The sequence below is a fragment of the Hyperolius riggenbachi genome, chromosome 2 (genome assembly GCF_040937935.1).
Source record: "Hyperolius riggenbachi isolate aHypRig1 chromosome 2, aHypRig1.pri, whole genome shotgun sequence".
Taxonomy (NCBI): domain Eukaryota; kingdom Metazoa; phylum Chordata; class Amphibia; order Anura; family Hyperoliidae; genus Hyperolius; species Hyperolius riggenbachi.
Window position 1 is genome coordinate 230,651,324 of NC_090647.1, and position 21,739 is coordinate 230,673,062.

The 21,739-nt window shown below is 43.4% G+C and overlaps 1 protein-coding gene and 1 long non-coding RNA gene across 6 annotated transcripts in view; one reads left to right on the plus strand and one right to left on the minus strand.

Annotated features, from left to right (window-relative positions):
* LIMS1 (LIM zinc finger domain containing 1) overlaps positions 1-21,739 on the plus strand; it is a 139,718-nt gene that overhangs the window by 61,939 nt on the left and 56,040 nt on the right. The window contains exon 1 of one of the 5 annotated variants that reach the window (XM_068268285.1): positions 9,239-9,425. The exons of 3 other annotated variants lie outside the window; for them this stretch is intronic. In XM_068268285.1, the coding sequence (XP_068124386.1) occupies positions 9,319-9,425 (107 nt within the window). In that variant the 5' untranslated portion in view covers positions 9,239-9,318. Of the gene's footprint in view, positions 1-9,238; positions 9,426-21,739 lie in introns of those variants that run through there. One more of the 5 variants, XM_068268286.1, reaches the window with a different exon arrangement.
* The window catches only part of LOC137546185 (uncharacterized), a 147,110-nt gene that overhangs the window by 44,332 nt on the left and 81,039 nt on the right, over positions 1-21,739 (minus strand). The gene's annotated exons all lie outside the window — the stretch shown is intronic.

Below are 21,739 nucleotides of genomic sequence, written 5' to 3' on the forward strand. Positions count from 1 at the left end.
TAGCTTAGCCCCCCAAGTTATGCACCCACCAAACTGGAAAGGTTTACTACGCCAGAAACTCTTGTCTCATTATGAACTATTGTGTTGACCTAGGAAAATGTAGCTGTGGACTCTGCCAGAGTTTTTTTTTTCCCCTTGAATTTCAGTCCCTAGCATCATCAGATGAGACATGTTAGACCCAGGAACAGGAGTGGCAAAATCTCCCCAATAGGGACACCCAAAGCAATGAAAACCCAGAGGTTTCCTCATACCGTCCTCCACACTGTCTTAAAATATAACTTTATGAAATTGCATGTTAAAGGCTAATCTACAGTATGAATAGACATTTTAGCAAAAGCAATAAACTCCTACATAAGTGTCTGATAAATGTCACTGCTGAGTAAATTCTATGATGGCTTCATTTTATGACAAGGAGACTCGCATGACTATAGCTCATCCAGCATTACTAATATTGTCCATACTGAATCAGAACATCATGGGCCCTAAATAACATCACCAGGAGTGAGGGGGTGAGTGCAGCAGTCGCAACAAGAAGGAACTAGGATGATGATTAGCTTGTCAGAACTGAAGTGACACTTGTACATGAATTAGGACAATACGTTCTATAGTTAGAGTAGTCACTATTGTGTCTCCGTGAGGGAAGTGATGAGGCCTCACCTTACAACAGAGAATTTCGGGAAATTCTCAACAGTCTTGTTACTGTATCCAATGCAAAGGAAGCCTAAAGGTTTTTGTTTTTTAAGGCCACTTTAATTTATGGCAGCAGTACAAACTGAACTGCCTGAGGACAGCAAATGGCCTTCTGAAAAGAGTAGAGATGTTTTTCCATACATAACTGTTAAGGCCCATATTCATGTGTAAAAAGGATTCAGGCAGTTTTGCTGCAACCTTTTGTGTGCTTGTTAGTTTTTAGCCCTGTTATTATTCACCCATTACAGTAAGCTTAATGCATGCATAGTTCAATTTAGAAAGTTACTTCAGGTTCACTATAGGAGACGAATTGTCTGCTCCATATTCCCTGGACTGATATTGGTGATTAATACAGGGCATGGGGTTACAAGGAAGTGCTTTACAGATGCTCTTCCAGACTGCAGCCCAAACTGTTCTACTGCAAGGAAGATGAGGTAAGGGTTGAACAATAGTGATCATTCTTGTTCGGCTTTTAGTCATGGTCAGACACCTGTACTGATTCTAGATTATTTCCCAAGGTGCTTAGTGCCCATCATCTATGATAACAAGAATGTAGCTTGATGGCCCCGATTTTCTAACCATGGAACTTGTTTCATTTTGCTTTGTCCCTGAAGTTTTCTCTTGATAATTTTACATCTTCTGTTTAAAATACCTTTTCATCACCCTGCAGTTGAATGAGTACCAAAAAGTAGGTAAACATTACTGTCAAAATTGTGTTCTTGCTTGCTGGTGGCTTAAAGGACATTTTATTGATGTGAAAATATCACCTAGGTGAAAACTAAGGAGAAAAACTGAATTGAATAAGGGCCAGTGGCCCATTTGTAATGCTGGGAATACACGTTACGTTTTTTGCAAAGAATCGTTCCAATAGATGCCTTCGATGATACAATTCCGACATGTCCGATGTTCCGCTCGATTCTTTTCTGCTCAATTCTTTTCTGCTCGATTTTTTTTCATAGAAGTAAATGGAAAAAAGATAAGAAAAATGAGTGGAAGATAAGGGAATCGAGCGGAAAATCGAATGGCTAATAGATCACGCACAGAATCGAACGCGAAAAACAGAACGTGTATTCCCAGCATTATTCACTTTTTCTCCTGAGTTTTCTCCTCGATGATATGTTCAAACCTTGTCATCGCCTTTTATACCACCAGCAAGCATGAACAGTTTCAACATTTTGATAGTACTTTTTCATCAACTTTTGGGTACTTTTTCAATTGTAAAATGCCAAAATATTGTTTTAAAGCAAACCTGAAGCATTTTGAAATGAAAAAAACAGATACTTACCTAAGGAGGGGAAGGCTATAGGTCCTATTGAGTCCCCTCGTTCCAGCACTGTCTCCCCCTGGGAAGGACCGGGGCGATCCGCTGTCATAGGCGGAAGCCTATGACAGCCGATCGCTATGATTGGCTGGCGGGAGGAGGGAAGGAGGGACGGGTAGGTTAAATAAAAACAAAATAACATTTTATTTAAAAAAATATATTTATTTAAAAATAAACAAACATGCTGGCAGGGTAAAGACCAATCAACAGAGAGCTCTTTTGGTGGGCAGAAAAGGGGGGGATCACTTGTGTGCTGAGTTGTACGGCCCTGCAGCGAGGCCTTAAGCCCCATCTACAGGATGGGACATTGCAGCGATCCGGCGGCTCGATTAGCTGCCAGATCGCCTCTCCCGCGTGCCCCGGCATCAATACCCGCTCGATTCCCGCGCCGCTTATCTTCCGCTCGATTCCCTGCCATTGTCCCCTAGCGGGGAGCGAGCAGGGAATCGGCGGAAGCAAGATCCGTCCTGTCGGATCTTATCAATCGAGCCGCATCAGCGGCTCGATTGATAAGGAGCATCGCGGCCGCATCTACGCGTGTAGATGCGGCTTTAAAGCCGCGGTGGCCTATTTAGCAAACAAATAGCCTAGTCACTAGGGGGGTATAAGCCTACGGTCCTCAAGTGGTTAAAGGGAACTCAAGGTGAGAGGGCTATGGGGGCTGCCATATTTATTTCCTTCTAAACCATACCAGTTCCCTGGCAGTCCTCCTGATCCTGTGTCTCTAATACTTTAAGCCATAGACCCTGAACAAGCATGCAGTAGATCAGGTATCTAACTCAGCTGACTCCAGGTTTTACTGGATTAGCCATATGCTTGTTCCAGGGTTTTGCCTCACACTACCTATACCAGAAGATCAACAGGGCTGTCAAGCAACTGGCATTGTTAACAAGGAAATAAATATGGCAGCCTCCATATCCCTCTCACCTCAGGTTACCTTTAAAGTACATGCACACATGCAACGGCTGCTTCAGCCTGCGACCGTTCTGTGTGTACACCCTCCGGTGATTGGTTGGCTTGGGCATTGGTAATTATTCCTCCTGAGGTACGCGGCTTCAACTTTGATTGGAACAAAACTCAGAAATCAGGCACTGGATGCTTTTAATCCCCTCCCCTGGGATCAAGATGCTGGCAGCCATTCTTCTTCTGGTCCTCAGAGGTTCTTGAAACTTCGGGTGGGATTGCAGTTTGTCACATGACACTATAGGGGTAGAGCGCCACCCAGAGGATGGCGGGAGAATTGCAGTGCTGGTCCCGGGGAGGCGAGTTTGTGCAGGGGCTGTCACGGATCTATCTAGCGGTATGATTTTTTTTATTTCCTGATTTTCAAATCTAAAAAATTGCACCACTTTTAGACCCTAAAATCTGAAAATAATCTCACCACCAGGGAGGTTGAGTAATCTTTTGTAGGAAACATCTGTGTTTCTTTTCTTTTTTTTCAGCCCAGATTAGATTTTTTTTTAACCTTTTGTTTTGTGACCATAGAATTAATCCTAAATAGGGTTTACCTGAAATCTTTTATTTTGATGCTAATTACTTATCAGTTAACTTTCTCTTCAAATTCACATTAAAGAGACTCCGTAACAAAAATTGCATCCTGTTTTTTATCATCCTACATGTTCCAAAAGCTATTCTAATATGTTCTGGCTAACTGCAGCACTTTCTACTATGCCAGTCTCTGTAATAAATCAATGTATCTTTCCCCTGTCAGACTTGTCGGCCTGTGTCTGGAAGGCTGCCAAGTTCTTCAGTGTTGTGGTTCTGCTATGAACTCACCCTTTCTGGCCCCTTTATGCACACTGCCTGTGTGTTATTTAGATAAGAGAGAAGAGAGAAGCTGCTCTAATCAGCTGGATAAATCGTCCTCTGAGCTGGCTGGGCTTTCACATACTGAGGAATTACAAACAAGGGCAAAGCTGTTTGCAAGAAGAAAAGAGCAGCCTGAAACTTCAGTGCATGGGGGAAAGAAACACACAAATGATCTCTTGAGATTCAAAGGAATGCTGTATACAGCCTGCTTGTGTATGGATGTATTTTCTATGTGTGGACATACTGTACATCAACCTACTTCCTGTTTTGGTGGCCATTTTGTTTGTTTACAAACAAACTTTTTTAAAACTGTTTTTAACCACTTTTAATGCGGCGAGGAGCGGCGAAATTGTGACAGAGGGTAATAGGAGATGTCCCCTAACGCACTGGTATGTTTACTTTTGAGCGATTTTAACAATACAGATTCTCTTTAAGGCGACAACGTACTATTAATTGCTCTTTACTGCATAATCATATCCTGAGGTCAGGTTTGTGAGATAGGTTTCAGTTTCTTGCACTGTGGGTGTGAGTGTCACGCCTATTGAAAGACTATCCTTTTTTCATTACGACAACCTCCATTACATAGGAGAGATGTTTGCGGAACAACATATTTCACATGTTTCCCAATGTTCATGCCCAAAGGGGACTTGCATTCTGTGTCCATTACCATAAGTCGCAACTGATTGGATAGATCATTCTTGTGATTCTGCTTGAATAAATAGTATCAATTAATATTAACAAGTGTATTTTATTGAAAATTGTGTTAAAAAATAAAATCTTTAGGTTCCAGTTATGAGCCATCTACTCATACCTATGCAGTCCAATACTACGTTAATAAGACTGCAGTATGGAGTTTTGATCCCAGCATTTCATATAACATTTGCCCAGTGATCAGAAACTGATTGTAGTTTGTGGAGGGTACAATAGCAAATAAACAGAAGCTCGACAAATGGCATGCATGAATCGAAGCAGGGAATTTTGGCGCCCTCTAGCGCCAGAAGCTTGGGATCCACCATAAGCACCTATTGAAATATCATAATCTCTCCCGCTAAATAGCAGGGTGTTGGTACAGGGGTGTGGACTGCAATAGGCAGCGGGGGGGGGGGGGGGGGGAGGGGGAGGCCGAGGTAAGGATAGGCATGGGGGGCCTGTTAGGGTAAGGCTTAAGGTAGGAAGTGTGGGGTGGGGGGACGAATAGGCATCAGGTAGGAAGTTTGTGCAGGGGCTGGCAAATAGGTATAGGAGGAGGGTTCTGTGTGAGAATAGGCTTAGGTTTAGCCATAGTAAAATATCAGTATTTAACTATGTAACAACTTCTCCACACCAATTGGCGTGGATGTGGCGGCAGCCCCAGGACCGCCTAACGCCGATCAGCGTGCAGTCCTTATTCCTTAAAGAGAATCTGTATTGTTAAAATCGCACAAAAGTAAACATACCAGTGCGTTAGGGGACATCTCCTATTACAGTGTTCTCCCCAGAATTTTTTTCCAGCCGGGTGGCATGAAAAAGTAGCCGGGTGGGGCAAGATGAGAGAATTCAGGGCTGGTGCTTCTCTGCACAACTTTGCTAACAGCATAGGAGGATGTAAGCCGATGACAGCCGGGTGCTGATCAAAACCAGCCGGGTGGAGCACCCGGCTAAAAGAGCCTGGGGAGAACACTGTATTACCCTCTGTCACAATTTCGCCGCTCCTCGCCGCATTAAGTGGTTAAAAACAGTTTTAAAAAGTTTGTTTATAAACAAACAAAATGGCCACCAAAACAGGAAGTAGGTTGATGTACAGTATGTCCACACATAGAAAATACATTCATACACAAGCAGGCTGTATACACCCTTCCTTTTGAATCTCAAGAGATAATTTGTGTGTTTCTTTCCCCCTGCAGCTATCTTCCACTGAAGTGTCAGGCTGTTTTTTCCTGCATAGTGCAGACAGCTCTGCCTGTATGTAATTCCTCAGTATGTGAAAGCCCAGCCAGCTCAGAGGAGAATTTATCCAGCTTGTAAAAGATAAGAGAGAAGAGAGGAGCTGCCCTAATCTAAATAATACACAGGCAGTGTGCAGAGAGGGGCCTGGAAGGGAAAGATGCATCACAGAACCACAACACTGAAGAACTTGGCAGCCTTCCAGACACAGGCCGACAAGTCTGACAAGAGAGAGATAAGTTGATTTATTACAGAGATGGTGATAGTGGAACGTGCTGCAGTAAGCCAGAACACATTAGAATAGCTTTTGGAACTGGTAGGATGATAAAAAACAGGATGCAATTTTTGTTACGGAGTCTCTTTAAAGCCGGTTTTTCAGGAGATTGCGCGCGCCTCTCCGCATGGATAACAGAGCTCTGCTCTGCCATCAGTTTCCAGTGGCGATCGCCCCTAGGAGACTGTTAGACGGTGAAACCGTCGTCTATTTACAGTGTACAGCGCTGCGATCTATAGCACGGCTATCACCCTGGGAGGCTTAGTGTTGATCGGCTGTCATAGGCTAAAGCCTATGGCAGCCAATCACAGTGATTGGCGGAGGGAGGGAATAGAATAGAATAATAATACAAAAATAGCAACATGTATTTTAAAATAAATGTAATATTTGTATAAAAATAAATAAACATCCCAGCAGGGATCAGAGCTCACCAATAGAGAACCCTGTTGGTGGGCAGAAAAGGAATCACTTGTGTGCCGAGTTGTACAGCCCTGCAGCGAGCCCTTAAAGAGACTCTGTAACAAATTGTTTATCTTTATTTCTTCTATGCTATAAGTTCCTATGCCTTTTCTAATGTGGTCTGGCTTACTGCAGCTTTTCCTAATTGCACAGTAGCTGTGTTATCTCTGTTATATGATCTAATCTTCTCTCTATAGTCGGCACAGTCAGGCTGAGGCAGTCAGACTGGAATGTGCAGGGCTGCTTGTGATTAGCTAGAAGCTGTACACACCCCCTGCAGGCTCTGTGTGACTAACACACTCTGCTTAGCTGAGCCTATTAGAAGCTGGTTAGTTTGTTTGTAAACACTGCCTAAAACTGGCAATTACAAGCCAGGTTTGCAGCAGAGAATGGCAGAAACAGCACAGAGGGGACCAGGAGCACATAATGAATAGAATGGTATGCTTTTTATTGTAAGAATTTCAGAGTACAGATTCTCTTTAAAGCTGCAATGGATCCAAGATAAACTTTTACACATTGCATAATTGTTCCTTACATATTGTTTATAGGGCATGCCTCAAGCCAAATACTTATTTTTTTTGTTTTGTTTTAATACTCTAATTTCCTATAAACTAAACCAGCCTAGCCCACAACTCAAAGTGCCTAGGCACTCCATGTAGCAAGGGCTTATGGGAAGGAGGAGTAGGAGGAGGTTACAAGACAGAGATTTCAGAGGCAGAGGGGAGGAGGGAGCAGGAGAGGGGAGTGAGCTGGGGGCTGGGGATGCAGTTGCAGCTTTCCTGTGTGTAATGTGACAAACAAAACATGGCTGCTGTCATTGTATCACAGGAATAAATAAACGTGAAACTGTTGATGCTGTTTGCAGCCAGATTTGCTGTGTAAACTATCTAAACTTAAGATAAGATATATAGACAAGTTGCTTGTTATAAACACCGCATTAATAGATTACTTGAAAACTGCTTGCAGAATTGATTTTACTATAAAGTGCATGATTCCAAATGTCTAGGTCCAGCTGTAGGTGATGTTTCCGGAGTGCAGTGACACACATTTTTTTTTCATCCATTGGTGTGGGGCGGTCTTTAGGTAGTTAAAGAGGAACTTTAACCAAAGATTGAACTTCATTCCAATCAGTAGCTGATACTCCTCCTTTTCCCATCTTTACCTTTTCTGGAATAGATCATCAGGGGGTCTGTATGGCTGATATTGTGGTGAAAGCCAGCCCACAGTGTGATGTCATGACCAAGGTCCTGACTAGGGATGATCAAAGATATGCAAATTCTTTCGAGTTGATGCAAATTTTTATGCAAATATAATGCAGCTGAAAATGGACAGATCAATTTAAATCTGGGTTTAAATATATTGGTCCATTTGCAAGCTGAATAGATTTGCATAAAAATGTGCATAATTTCCAAAGCATTTGCATCCATTGATCATCCCTAGGCCTGACGGTCTGCTGTCTGTAAATATCTGCATTGGCTATCATTCATAAAAGTGTGGTCGGTAACAAAAATCCGTGCGGGAGAATACCGCATTCGGTAGTTTAGACTTCTGGGTGGTCATTCATAAAAATGTTGCCAGTTGCGATACAAGTGCGGAGATTTCCAGAAAAAGGCTGGCGGTAGGCTTGTGGAAACAGAGAAGCTGCCTGAGTCCCTTCGTGCGCTGCTCTCACTGCTGCTTGGGAGGTCTGTCTCCATTCACTTGTATGTATTCCGCATGCTTATCGCCACTTCCTAGGGAGCGGTAATCCCCCATCCGCATACCGCTTGCTCTAATGTTTATGAATTAACATTTTGTTACTTTTTCTAGATAATCACCGCACAAGGCGGTAATTTATCGCTCTGCCAGCTTTTCATGCGGAAACGGCCTTTATAAATACACATTTTGCAAAGTGGTCGCTAAAGTGAACTGTTTTCATCATTTCCGCATGCGGGAATGCTTTATGAATGATAGCCTTTGTGGGAAATAACAGCAACTGCCAAGTAAACAATATCTCCCTCTGTGCATAGAACTCTCAGTAACAAACATTCCGTACAGATCACCTGGCAGAACTAGATGTCACCACCAGTGTTAAATTTCAGAATGTAAATTGGGGAGAGGAAACTTTTTACATGGGCAAACACTGACTAATCTATAAGTGCATATTGTATAAAATAAGCAATTGTATTCATTATTTTCACTACATTTCCCCTTTTAAGGTGGACCTGATCTCTTAACTTTCTGTCTGCTCTAAAAGATAAAAATTGCATGGTGTGTATCAGGCATAAATGTGCTTATCAGACACTGCTATCTGTGCACTGATACCACATTACAACTGGATGGTGTTCCTTGCATTGTGTCCAGCACTCAACTCAGCCATTTCTGTGAAAAGGGCTTATAGAAGAATATTTTTGTATCTTTGTCTAAGGAGCCTCATGTTTACGTCACTTTAGTACTTCTTGAATAGATAGCAGCTTGTCCAGAAAATAACAACACAGCTAGTTATTAGGGTTTCCTGGCAGATCTCTGTGTCCTGATGCACAGATCTCGCATTATGGTGTGTGGGTGAGTGTCCACTTAACACAACAATGAGATTGTTTGTGCAGTTTTCAAAGGACAAAAGATGACCCAAGGCAGCCCGCCTCCCAAGCAGCTTTTCAAAGCTTCCCCTAGGTGTGTAGGTCTAGCATAGGAGAGCCCCGTGGAAGGGTGTGTGCTGGAGAAACAGGAAGAGGCTGTTACTGCTGCTGGCACAGGACTCTCCGCTTGTACAGTGCAGGTGTGCACACATCACACGGCTGCTGCTTACGCTGCTTCAGATCCTCTCCCCCTGATCACTGCATTACATTCTTGAGATCAGGAGATGAATGCATTACAGCTGAAAGAGCTATCCCAGTCCGACCTGTACAGGAGGAGAAAGGAGCGGCCAGAGAGCTTGGGACTTAATGGAATTCACGCAGATAAACTGGGGTGAGTGTCTTATCACCTGTTAGGAATTCATCTACAGAAGCAGATGAATATCCCCTGTAACATAGTACATGTACTGTGTGCTGCTACATTGGTATGTTGAGTTATGTTTCAGGAAGTAAAATGACAAGTTCTGCAAATGTTGCCCTTTTTGCTCTTCAGCTCAGTAGAACTTTCATGGTTTGTCTGTGCAGTTTGCTGTATCTCTTGATCAGGCATTTCAGCATTTGCTTGCATTGGATGCTTTGCTGACACACATGCGCTACTATGTGAAGTGTCCAGCATTGAGGTGTAAATTGAAAGCTAGGAATGCGGTGAATCTCTGCCCCCCACTGCTGTGTCCTGGGCCATCCTCTTTGTGTACTGGTGATAACCTGCGGCATGTTGGGTCCTGCTTGTGCTCCTATCTCTTTCACACAGACTGGCAGTGCTGACTGAAGGGGCTTTAGGAAGAAGAATGTGGTAGAACTACTTATGACTTCCACACAGGCAGGCAGAAGTCAGGGCTGATCTGAGATTTGTTTGCTGAAGTCTGCTTGTCTAGCTAGGGCTTTACCTGTGGAGTCACGTATATGCTAATGAATAAGGTTTGACAATACATCCTTTCTGTTGAAACAAGTCATTAATGTCACAAAATGAATAGCTCTGGTAAACGATATTGACCTCTGGTTCCCTGGGCTACTGTTTGTAGCGCACAGCTGTAATTATTTACACTAGCATTTTCCATTGCACTGTTTGTTGTTCATCTATGCCTGCTTAACGCTCTGACAGGAGGATTCTCTTTCTTTTTGTGCAAATACTAGGTTCTCCACATAAGCTATGTGTACTCCGGGGGGAGGGGGGGTACGTTAATAAGTTGCATGGGATACTTGCACCTTCAGGCCTGGAACTCGCTGCAAAACGCAATTGCTAGCGTTTCGTATGAGCAGTTTGTAAGCGATTCCTTGATCGTTTTAGGGAGCGATTTTAAAAAGTGTATCCATTTGCCAGCGGTTGTTTAGCGATTAGCGTTTTAAAGTCTGATTGGTCCTTTCTATTAATTTCAGTTTTGTTACAATGTACATTAACTTCAAAACGCTAGCAAAATCGCTCCGTGCAAGTTTTGATGAGCGATTACACCAGCGATTATATACTTTACATTGAAGCGCAAATGCTAACAAAATGCCGCATGTCCTGCGTTTGCGATTTTGCTAATCGCAATCGCTTTTGTAGAATTTGCACCATCCATTTACATTGGCAGAGCGTTTAGGGAAATAGCTAGCGATTTTCTCGCGCTCCCTAAATGCTCAAAAAATTGCTCTAGTGGGTTCCAGCCCTTAGGCTACATTCCCACTGGTAGCATGCCAATCATGCAAACTTTGCATAGGAATGCAAAATAGCATACACATGTATGCATATGTGAAAACGCATCGCTTGCGATTTTTTTTTTTCTGCATGTGATGCCCAAAAAATAGTAACATGGTTGTAAGGTTTTTTTGTTAGTTTTCTGGATGCAAATTTTAAAGGGAACCTAAACTCAGGATATGGATTTGTCCTTTTTAAAATAATACCAGTTGCCTGACTCTCCTGCTTATCCTGTGTCTCTAATACTTTAAAGGCAGCCATACACTGGTCGATGTGCCATCAGATCGACCAGCTGACAGATCCCTATCTGATCGAATCTGATCAGATAGGGATCGTATGGCTGCCTTTACTGCAAACAGATTGTGAATCGATTTCAGCCTGAAACCGATCACAATCTGTTCAGCTGCTCCTGCCGCCTGTCCCCCCCCCCCCCTATACATTACCTGATGCGGGCTCCCGGGCGTCTTCTCTGCATCTTCTCAGCGCTGCACCCGCTCCATCCCGGCGCTTCCTGTGTCACTCCGTGACCAGGAAGTTCAAATAGAGCGCCCTCTATTTGAACTTCCTGGGTCACTGCAGTGACCCAGGAAGCGCCGGGATGGAGCGGGTGCAGCGCTGAGAAGATGCAGAGAAGACGCCCGGGAGCCCGCATCAGGTAATGTATTTTTCATCGGATCGGCCGCCGCTAGCGACGCGCACTTAACCGCGGGCGATCGAGGGTAATTTCCCGCACGGCGCGATCGACGGACCGATCCGATTTCGGGAGGAAATCGGATCGTCGGCGGCGTTTACCGCGAACGATTGGCAGCAGATTCGATCCCAGGATCGAATCTGCTGTCGAAACGGCCGGGAATCGGGCCAGTGTATGGCCACCTTTAATCACAGCCCCACAACAAGCATGCAGATCAAGTGCTCTGACTGAAGTCAGACTGGATTAACTGCATGCTTGTTTCAACAACAACAACAAAAATATAATTTGTAAAGCACTTTTCTCCCGTAGGACTCAAAGCGCATAAGCATGGCTCAGACCAATTATTGGTTGATTGGTAAATCGCGGTACAGAAGAAGAATTCTATAAGTCCGGAAAAGCCAGGCTAAACAGGTGGCTTTTCAGTCTGGATTTGAATAACTCCAGGGATGAGGCTGTCTTTACTAGGTGTGGTAGGGAGTTCCAAAGAGTAGGGGCAGCATGACAGAAAGCTCTGTCTCCAGAGGATTTGAGGTGCACTCTGGGGGTGACCAAGTTTATGGATCCTGCTGATAGGAGGTTGTGAGGGGTGTGGTGCAGCTTCAGCAAGTCCATTATGTATCCAGGGCTCAAAGTTGTGCAGTGATTTGAATGTCAGCAGTCCAATCTTGAAGAGTATTCTCCATTCTACTGGTAGCCAGTGCAGTGAGCGAAGGACAGTGGCGAGGCTGGTTTGTGTTAGCAATCTGGCAGCAGCATTCTGCACTAATTGCAGGCGACGCAGATCCTTTTTGGAAAGGCCAGCATAAAGGGCATTGCAGTAGTCCAGCCGTGATGTGATGAATGTGTGAACTACGGTTGAAAGATCCTCTGGGGGAATCAGAGGTTTAATTTTTTCAATGTTCTTCAGATGAAAGTAGGGAGATTTGACTACGGGTGAAATTTGGTTTCTGAAACTCAGTTCCCCATCGATTAGCACACCAAGATTAGAGCTGTTTATGTCTGAATTCCCAATCCTGATTGGTGTCAATTTAGGATAGAGCTGTTTTGATGGCAAGCACTGGCTTTGGACAAAAAGGACCTCTGTTTCAGGTGTGTGATTCAGCCACTATTGCAACCAAAGAGATCAGCAGGACTGCCAAGCAATTGGTATTGTTTAAAAAGGAAACCTCTATATCCCTCTCTGTTTAGGTTCCCTTTAACCTCCTTGGCGGTTAATTTTTTTTTGCAAATGGGCAAAAAAATTGTTTTTTTTAATTTTTTTTTTTTGTTTCATGTAAAGCTACCAGAGTGGTAGCTACATGAAACACCACTAGAGGGCGCATGTGGCCCTCTAGTGCGATCGTCGCCGGCATCAATAGCAAACAGGGGAGCGCGTATATAACGCGTTCCCCTGTTTGGCTTCTCCTGTCGCCATGGCGACGATCGGCATGACGTCATGGACGTCAGCCGACGTCCTGACGTCATGCGCACTCGATCCAGCCCATAGCGCTGCCCGGAACTCATTGGTCCGGGCAGCGCAGGGCTCTGGCGGGGGGGCCCTCTTTCGCTGCTGCGTGCGGGCGATCGCCGCAGAGCGGCGGCGATCGAGCTGTGCGCGCGGCTAGCAAAGTGCTGGCTGCGCGCACAGCACTTTGAATGGGGCGAATCGCCCCAGCAGGCCCTGAGAAATCCTCCTGCGCGGCATAGCCCGAGCTCAGCTCGGGCTTACCGCCAGGGAGGTTAAATTAGTCCTAATTAGGGACCCATGAGGAGAGCGAGCGGCATGCCCGACACAGTGCTGGGCATACTGCTAAGGAGGTTAAAGGGAACCTTAAGTGAGAGGGATATCGATGTTTCCTTTTAAACAATACCAGTTGCTTGTCAGCCCTGCTGATCTTTGGTGGCAGTAGTGGCTGAATCACACACCTGAAACAAGCATGCAGCTAATCCAGTCTGACATCAGTCAGAGCACCTGATCTGCGTGCTTGTTGAGGGGCTGTGGCTAAAAGTATTAGAGACACAGAATCAGCAGGAGAGTCAGGCAACTGTTATCATTTTAAAAGGAAAAATCCATATCCTTCTCAGTTTAGGTTCCCTTTAACAGTTTGCCTGGCTGTAAAAGCTTTAGCTAGCACTAGGCTAGCTAGTATAGGCAGCCAGCCAGGCAAACTGTTAAATTAGTCCCGGGACTAAAGCTGCAAAACCTCCTGAGCGGCGTAACACTCAGGTTAACAAGAGCTTTTAAAATCTCGAGCGCTTAAAGTGACACTGAAGCGAAAAAACTTAATGATATAATGCATTGGTTGTGTAATACGGATATTAATAGAACATTAGTAGCAAAGAAAATAGTGTCATATTTTTATATTCAGGTATATAGCTTTTTTTTATAACATTGCATCATTCTCTAATATTTGCAGTTTCCACAATACACTCAGCATTTTAAATGATTTCACAGAGCGGGCTAGTGACCCTTTGAACTTTTCTCTGCAGAAAAAACGTAAGCAAAGAAACAAGGAGACAGTTGATGTGCTTCAAAAGACAGTGCTGTCCATGACTTTATAAAGTCGAAGAGCTCAAAGAAGCTCTTTTGCATAAATAACTGAAGTTTCTTAACTCTTCTTGTACTGGAAACAATATGAGACTCATATCTGTGCTAATATTGTTTTATTTCTTAGCTGTACTACACATACAAATCATTATATCAGAAGTAGTTTGAATCGGCCTCAACACTAAAGTACACTTCAACAGTTGTGCTACAACAATGAACTGATTTTTTTTTTTCAAAATTCTACACCTTTTTTTTACAATTTGTATGCTGTCTGGACCAATCAGATGCAATTGTTACACATTGGCCTCAATTCACTAAGCTTATCTCCTGTCTTTAATAACTCTTCTAGAGTTGTTACCATGGTGATAAGGCATGTAGTATTCAGGAAACATTTTACCTCAGGCAAACCTAAAGTTAACTCTTCTGTCTTTAAGTTAACTCTTCAATCCTTAAAATAATTCCAGAGTTAAAGACAGGCTGTTTATTAACTGCATGTGAAAATAACTACAGAGGAGGTAAATTAACTACAGAGGAGGTAAATTAACTACAGAGGAGGTAAATTAACTACAGAGGAGGTAAATTAACTACAGAGGAGGTAAAATAACTACAGAGGAGGTAAAATAACTACAGAGGAGGTAAAATAACTACAGAGGAGGTACAATAACTACAGAGGAGGTAACATAACTACAGAGGAGGTAACATAACTACAGAGGAGGTAACATAACTAAAGAGGAGGTAACATAACTACAGAGGAGGTAACATAACTACAGAGGAGGTAACTTAAGGAATGAAGAGATAAGATAAGGCCCGGTTCACATTAGCGGTGGCTATCCGGAATAGCCGTGCCGGAGCCGCACCGCATGCTGGCCGGACGAAACGGACGCACGGCATAGCAATGTAAGTCTATGCCAGGGTTCACATGTGTCCGTTTCGTCCGGACCGGAGCCGGACCGGATCCGGACTCCGGTGTCCGTTCCAACATGCGCTATTTTTTGGTCCGGCTCCTCCGGCAGCCGTATCCGGGGCGGAGCCGGACTGCGCCATCCGGCCAATGGAAACCAATGAGAACCGGAGAGCGCACAACACACTGGCAAAAAATCCGGATGTTCTACCCCACTTCCTATGAGGATTGTTGCGGCGATATTGTATCGGGGACACATGGGCAACCATTTTGGAGTGGAGCAGCACGAGCTGGAGATGTTGGCAGCATGTTGGAGGTGGAGGTGAGTGCTAAACAGCGGAGGGCCTGATTCCACAGGTCCCCCTTCTGCTGACCTCCCAGACCCCAACATTTTTTTTTGTTTTTATACAGGTTGTTATCTCTTTTAGAATCCGGATCCGGACCGCAACCGTGTTCATACCGCACGGAAACCGTATGCAACCGGACCGGATCCGGACAGGAACCGTACGGTTCAGGTCCGATCCGGCTCCGGTGCGGTCCGGACATCCGGTGCGGTTTTTGCAAAACCGCAAGTGTGAACCGGGCCTAACTCTTTTTTATGTGGAGGTAAGTTTTCTCTTGCCTTATTATCTCCAGCATGATCTTAGTGAATTGAGGCCATTGTGATTGTCATTTCCAAGCTGCATTCAACTTTTAACCAGTTGGAAATGTCATTCGTCACCCGTACAGCTGACATGTAATCGAGCAGTGTGCCTGTACAGTGTTTTTTCCTAAAACATTTCCAAAAAAATCTTTGACATCTGCATAGACCTTTAATTGGCCTTATGCTGGGTACACACGTTGCGATTTCCCGCTCGATCGATTATTTCCAACATGTTCGATCGGGTCTCGATTGATACAGCCGTTGATTTACTTATGTTAAAGAACAAGCGACACCCATGCTAACCTCGAAACAAAAAAAACTCATGTAGATAAATACTAGTTCTACTTACATAACAGATGTATTGTGCTATCCACGTAATGATTCCTGTGAATTTTATAAAGGAAAAGCAGAAAATCTTATTCTAGGCAGTGGCCATCTTGCCAAGCTAATGCTGACATCATGCCCTCCCTGACTTTTGTTTTCCCCCCTCCCTTTTCTTGCTCATTGTGTGTTCATTAGCTGCCCTCCTCCCAGAGTCTTCAGACACTCCCACTGAGGTGTATACTAGGAACTGCACTGTCTTATCCTCCAATCGCTGAGTCACCTCAGCCTTGCTTGTAAACACAAGTGAGCAGAGGTGTTTCAGATAAGAAAGCTAGGCAGGGAAATGGAAGAGGAGGAATATATTATAGATAAAAAGAACTCCCAGCATTCAACTCTTTGGCACTGTTTGGCACTAGGGCCAGTGCTCCTAAAGTATGTGATAACTCCAAACCATAACAGCAGAAAAAGTTTTGCAAGTTTTGAATGCAGGATTAGCATCTTTATCACTTAATGCACTCAGACCAGTTGCTGTTGAAATTTGATTTTTATGGTGACCATACCGCTTTAGTTATGCAAAATCGACGGCTGTATCAATCGAAACCGATTGAACATGTCGGAAATAATTGATCAACTAGGATCGATCTGGCCGATCGAGCGGGAAATCGCAAGGTGTGTACTCAGCATTGGGGGTAAAACATAAGTTTCAATTCACAAAGGTATTCCACAAAAAGGCAGAATTAACTAAACCAGTGGAAGTTCGATAAAAGTAGATCGGGAGTTGTGGATTTTTCTTATATTTTTTTAATGAAAATTGAACGGTGTAGAGTAGATTGTCTATTTCCTGATGTATGGACCCAAGCAATTTTTCTATAATTTTTTTTTTCCATAGTTTAAGACAAATGATACACGTGTGTGTGTGTGTGTGTGTGATACAGTTCTAGGGGACTGTTCACAGTACTGTGTTGTATCTGATTGCATCATTCTAAAGGTGCCCATACATTAGAACGAATATGGGCAGATACGTTCCCAAAAGCAGATGGCATCTGCTTTTGGGAACAAAAAGCTCCTGGTTAGGAAGCTGACACTCTACCCAGCCTGCCAGTACCAACGTGAATGCCCCATCATGTTGCCTGTATAATAAGATTCACCGGAGCCCCATATCAGCTGGGTCGCAGCGTGCATCCCTGCCACCTTGCAGAACAAGGCCTCTGCCTTTTCTATATCTGATGGTAAAAAGGCCAGCGCCATTTTCTGTAAGGGGTAGATGTGTGCATTGGAACTCAGCTGATACGGGGGTCCAGTGAATCTTTTTAAACAGAAGAAAATCAAGCCAGCATTTGGAGCGCCTCAAACGCTGGCTTGATTTTCTTCTGGCACTGTATGCGGCCTGAGGAAGTGGACTGAGACCCGTGAAATGCATTGCCAAGTGCACATTTAAAAGTATGTTACAAATTATTTGAACATGTTATCATTGAGGTAAGCCACCTCAAACTTTTCCATTTTAGTTGCATTTAACATTGTTTTATCATTGCCTGGGTGCCTCTTTCTCCCAATTTGTGTTACATTGACGAACATGATCAGGCAATCTAACTGTTGGTACCTGTGGGTACATCTAAGGCCTGGTACACACCATGCAATTTCTTGTCAGATAGACAGGCCGAATCCATTCTTTCCAACAGGCCTGATTTGATTTTGCAATCGTTTTTCTGATCAAATTTCACATCACTTCTATACAAAATAGATTAGAAAAACTATCCGAAATCAGATCGGACCTGTCAGAAATAATCAATTTGACCCGTCGGAAATAATCAATTCGACCTGTCTATTTGATTGGAAATTGCATGGTGTGTACCAGGTATAAGAGTGCAGGTACTCTTCAGGAGAATGATGGGATTCTTCCTCTATTACACATTCTTCACGTATGATTTGAACCAGGTTTACGGGTGAAAGACAACACCTCTGTGTTCCCTGTCTAGCGCTGGTACCGAGTGCTAACAAGCGCCCAACCGGTGCAGGAGAGCACCGCCTGTCAGCTGCCCGTCTGAAAGAGGCCTTAGGCACGGAGTACAGTTGTCAAAGCATTTTTCCCTGCGATTCTCGGATTGACTCTGCAATCGCATTTTCCACATTTGTTTGCAATTTTTTGGATGCATTCGGTATACATTGTAATACTGAATGTGCGCATCTTGTGGAAAAGAGCAGAGACTGCTTGGACAAAAAGGCGTACAATGTGCAAATACCAAGTGGGCCATTGATTACAATGGGCAGCGGGTGTTTTTGCCGTGTGTAGCGAAACTGGCACATATTCAGTAAGTGTGCTCACCGTCTTAGGGCTCGTACACATTCACAATTAATGTCGCCCATCGGGGATCAGGACCTGATCCCCTTGGGTGACATCGCTGAGCCCTGCTGCACGCATGCATGTGAGCTGTGTATGACGTGCTGTGTTGCTATGCGGGGGGTGATGAGTGGCGCATTCAGGATGACACTCGGAGGAGCGACATGAACAGTGGGATCCGCTGGGGGATCGGCGTCGCTGGGGTTTGCTGGACCGTCCGAAGGACCTACTGTTGGGGGCCGTCTGGTGCCGTACACATGCCTGATGACGACCGCCTCAGCCTATTACACTGCCTCCACCTCCCAACATTCTTGGCCATATTGATAATCATTATTATTTAGTACTTGCATAGCGCTGCCATCTTCCACAGCACATGTTATATAGTCTTGTCACTATCCTCATGCATTTATGGAACATAAAACATTTCTGCAGTGCTTTACACTTAGTATATTGATTCAGGCAGGTAACATACTTGACCTCATGTTAATCAATGGGCTAGTTCACACTTGCTGTATTTTTTGCGCGCAGAGAAGAAAGTGACATTCTACATCATGATTCTGCACATTTTGTTAGTTTACTCTATAAATTACATTAGTGGCTGTGAAAAAACGCACCCGTTTTTTTGCATAGAAACACACTTGGTGTGCAGAAAACGTACGCAGAAAACTGAAAGACAAGTGTGTTTCCTGCCTTTGTCATACACATAGTCGAATATTCCTACTGAAGTCTAGTTCACACTAGAAGGATCAAAAACTGATCTGTGTAAAAACTGATCCATTTAATGGATCCGTTTTTATTGGGTGTCCGTTTTTGAATCGTAACCCCCCCCCGTTCCGTTAGCGAGCCATGAATGTGACGGGGTCTGTCAATCGAGAAAAATGACCCCCTCCCCACACTCGCAGCCTATTAAATGAACTGGCCATACGGATCTGTTCCAACAGAGCAATGCGAACAGATCCTGTTGATTAACATATGATCCGTTTACATAATTTAGAATCAGTTCTGTTACTAAACGTTGTTTTTTTTTTTTTGTTTATGCCAATGCGAACAGGGCCTGAAGGCAGCTGTACTGATGTGTACAGTATGAGGCTTGAGAGGCAGGTTTGTTCATAAGCCATTTGCCTTAAGGTGGCCACACACCATACAATTTTTTAAATATCTGTTCAATTTAAGAATTGCAATCAATTTTTCTGACTGATTGTAACATTTCAAAAATATGACCAATGTACCACACACCTATGTTAAATTTTTCCCCAATTATGAAAAAAATGATTGGAAACTCTGAGAAAATTGCTTGGGTGTGTATATTAATAAATTGACAATCTAACACACACCATGCAATCTTTAGAGAAATTGAAGAAAAATATCTGGCATTACGGGTAGATAAAAATAGAAAAAAACGGGAAATCCGATCGGATTTTGCAGTAGAATGGAAAAAAAGCTTTCGATTTTTTTTTTCCGGGAGATCTGATCCTTCTTATCGAATTGCCGTAAAATCGGATTATTTTATTGTATTGTGTGGCCACCTTTAGATATTTTGAGCAAATGTACATTCCAAATAACTGAGAATTTAATCTGAGGCACTTTATAGGCTAGTTTGTGTGTGTATGATCCCTGTAAGCCAGTATGAGTGCTTGTATGTCACAATTACTTTAATGTGTGTGCTCACAAACTCTTTAGGCCAGTGTGTGTGAACACTGCACAGCGTAGACAGGAAACTCAGAATTGTCATTGCACGCCAACAACAAACATGCTATTTAATTGGTACATCTGAATGCTTTTATCAGAACCCTGTACTAACTTGCCTGGGGAATTTTACAGAACATACGTTTTACAGAACTTGTGAGCAGTGTTGCAAACAAGCTCTAGGCAGTCTGCAGCGATGGGAAAGTTGCATTTAATGATTGTGATAAGACAACGGCTGGAGGAGGGAGGTATGTGGGAAACAGGATATTGAGTCGGTTGTGAATCTGTGCTTAAAGAGGAACTCCAGTGAAAATAATTTAATATAAAAAGGTGCTTAATTTTTACAATAATTATGTATACATGATTTAGTCAGAGTTTGCTCATTGTAAAATCTTTCCTCTCCCAGATTCACATTCTGACATGTATTACATGGTGACATTGTTACTGTGGGCAGATTATGTAGCTGTTCTGGCTTTAACAGACAGCTATAAACAGCCATTTCCTGTGTGTGTCATTGTTACATTGTGGCAGTTTGCCCAGAGTACCGTACGGTACCAGAGCCTCTTGTGGGAGGGGTTTTAGCACAAAATCAGTCATACAGCGCCCCCTGATGGTCTGTTTGTGAAAATCATTATATTTTTCATGTAAAAGTGGGTATCAGCAACTGATTGGGATAAAGTTCAATTCTTGGTCGGAGTTTCTCTTTAATCACTGACATATTGTAAAATGTTATGCCAGTGGCTGATTTCTTTCAGTCACTTCTGTCAATAGCAGTCATTTACATAATGAGACCTATAGGTACGGTCTTTTCTTAGTCATGCAAACATCTGCAGGAAACCAGTGTTGGTTTGTTCATCTGCTTGCAGAGTTAGGAGAGGAAGTTGCAGGTGTAGGTGTATGACATAGCTCAGTATGTATGTATGTGTGTATTCCTGTTGGCTGGAGCCCCATATATACAGGGAAACACTGCTACAGAATCCTTGCACACAAATGCTGCTCTCTAATCATGTTGAGGCAGTACAAAGTAATTTTCTTTATTGACCCTAATGCATCTAAAGCCTGGTACACACATCCAATTTTTAACAGCCAATCAATGGCCATTTTAACTACCTCCATGTGTATGAGAGCTTACCTACACAGTCTGTTCATAGTATTCAAAAGGTGGGTACACACATCAGATGATAAGTCTTTGTAAAATTAAAGATCACAGATCAGACCAATTTTACCCCCTTCTATGTAGTATGAGATACCTACACAGTCTATTCCATTGAGCTGAACTCCCCATCAGATAAATATCTTTGCAAGATGCTGCACACATTCAACAGATTAGTATCTGCAAAAGATCTTTTCCTGCAAAAGATCAGTTCCTGCAAAATGCATTCATAGTCTATCTGCAGATCTCACACACCTTGTTTAACGGACAATCATCTGCAGATAAGATCCACCAGGATGGATCTGCAGATGATTGTCAGATCTGCAGATGAATGTCTGTTAAACAAGGTGTGTATGAGATCTGCAGATATCATAGACTATGAATGCATTTTGCAGGAACGGATCTTTTGCAGGAACTGATCTTTTGCAGATACTGATCTGTTGCGTGTGTACAGCATCTTTGTGTCCAGCATCTTGCAAAGATTTTTATCTGATGGGGAGTTCAGCTCAATAGAATAGACTGTGTAGAGTATGGCTCTCATATTACATGGAAGAGGGTAAAATTGGTCTCTGATCTTTCATCTTCCAAAGACTTTTATCTGATGTGTGTACCCACCTTAACTCTGCTGGCCCTCATACTACATTAAGCAAGTAAAATTGTCCAGTGATTGTGCAATCAGAATTGGATGTGTGTATGCACCCTGAGACCTT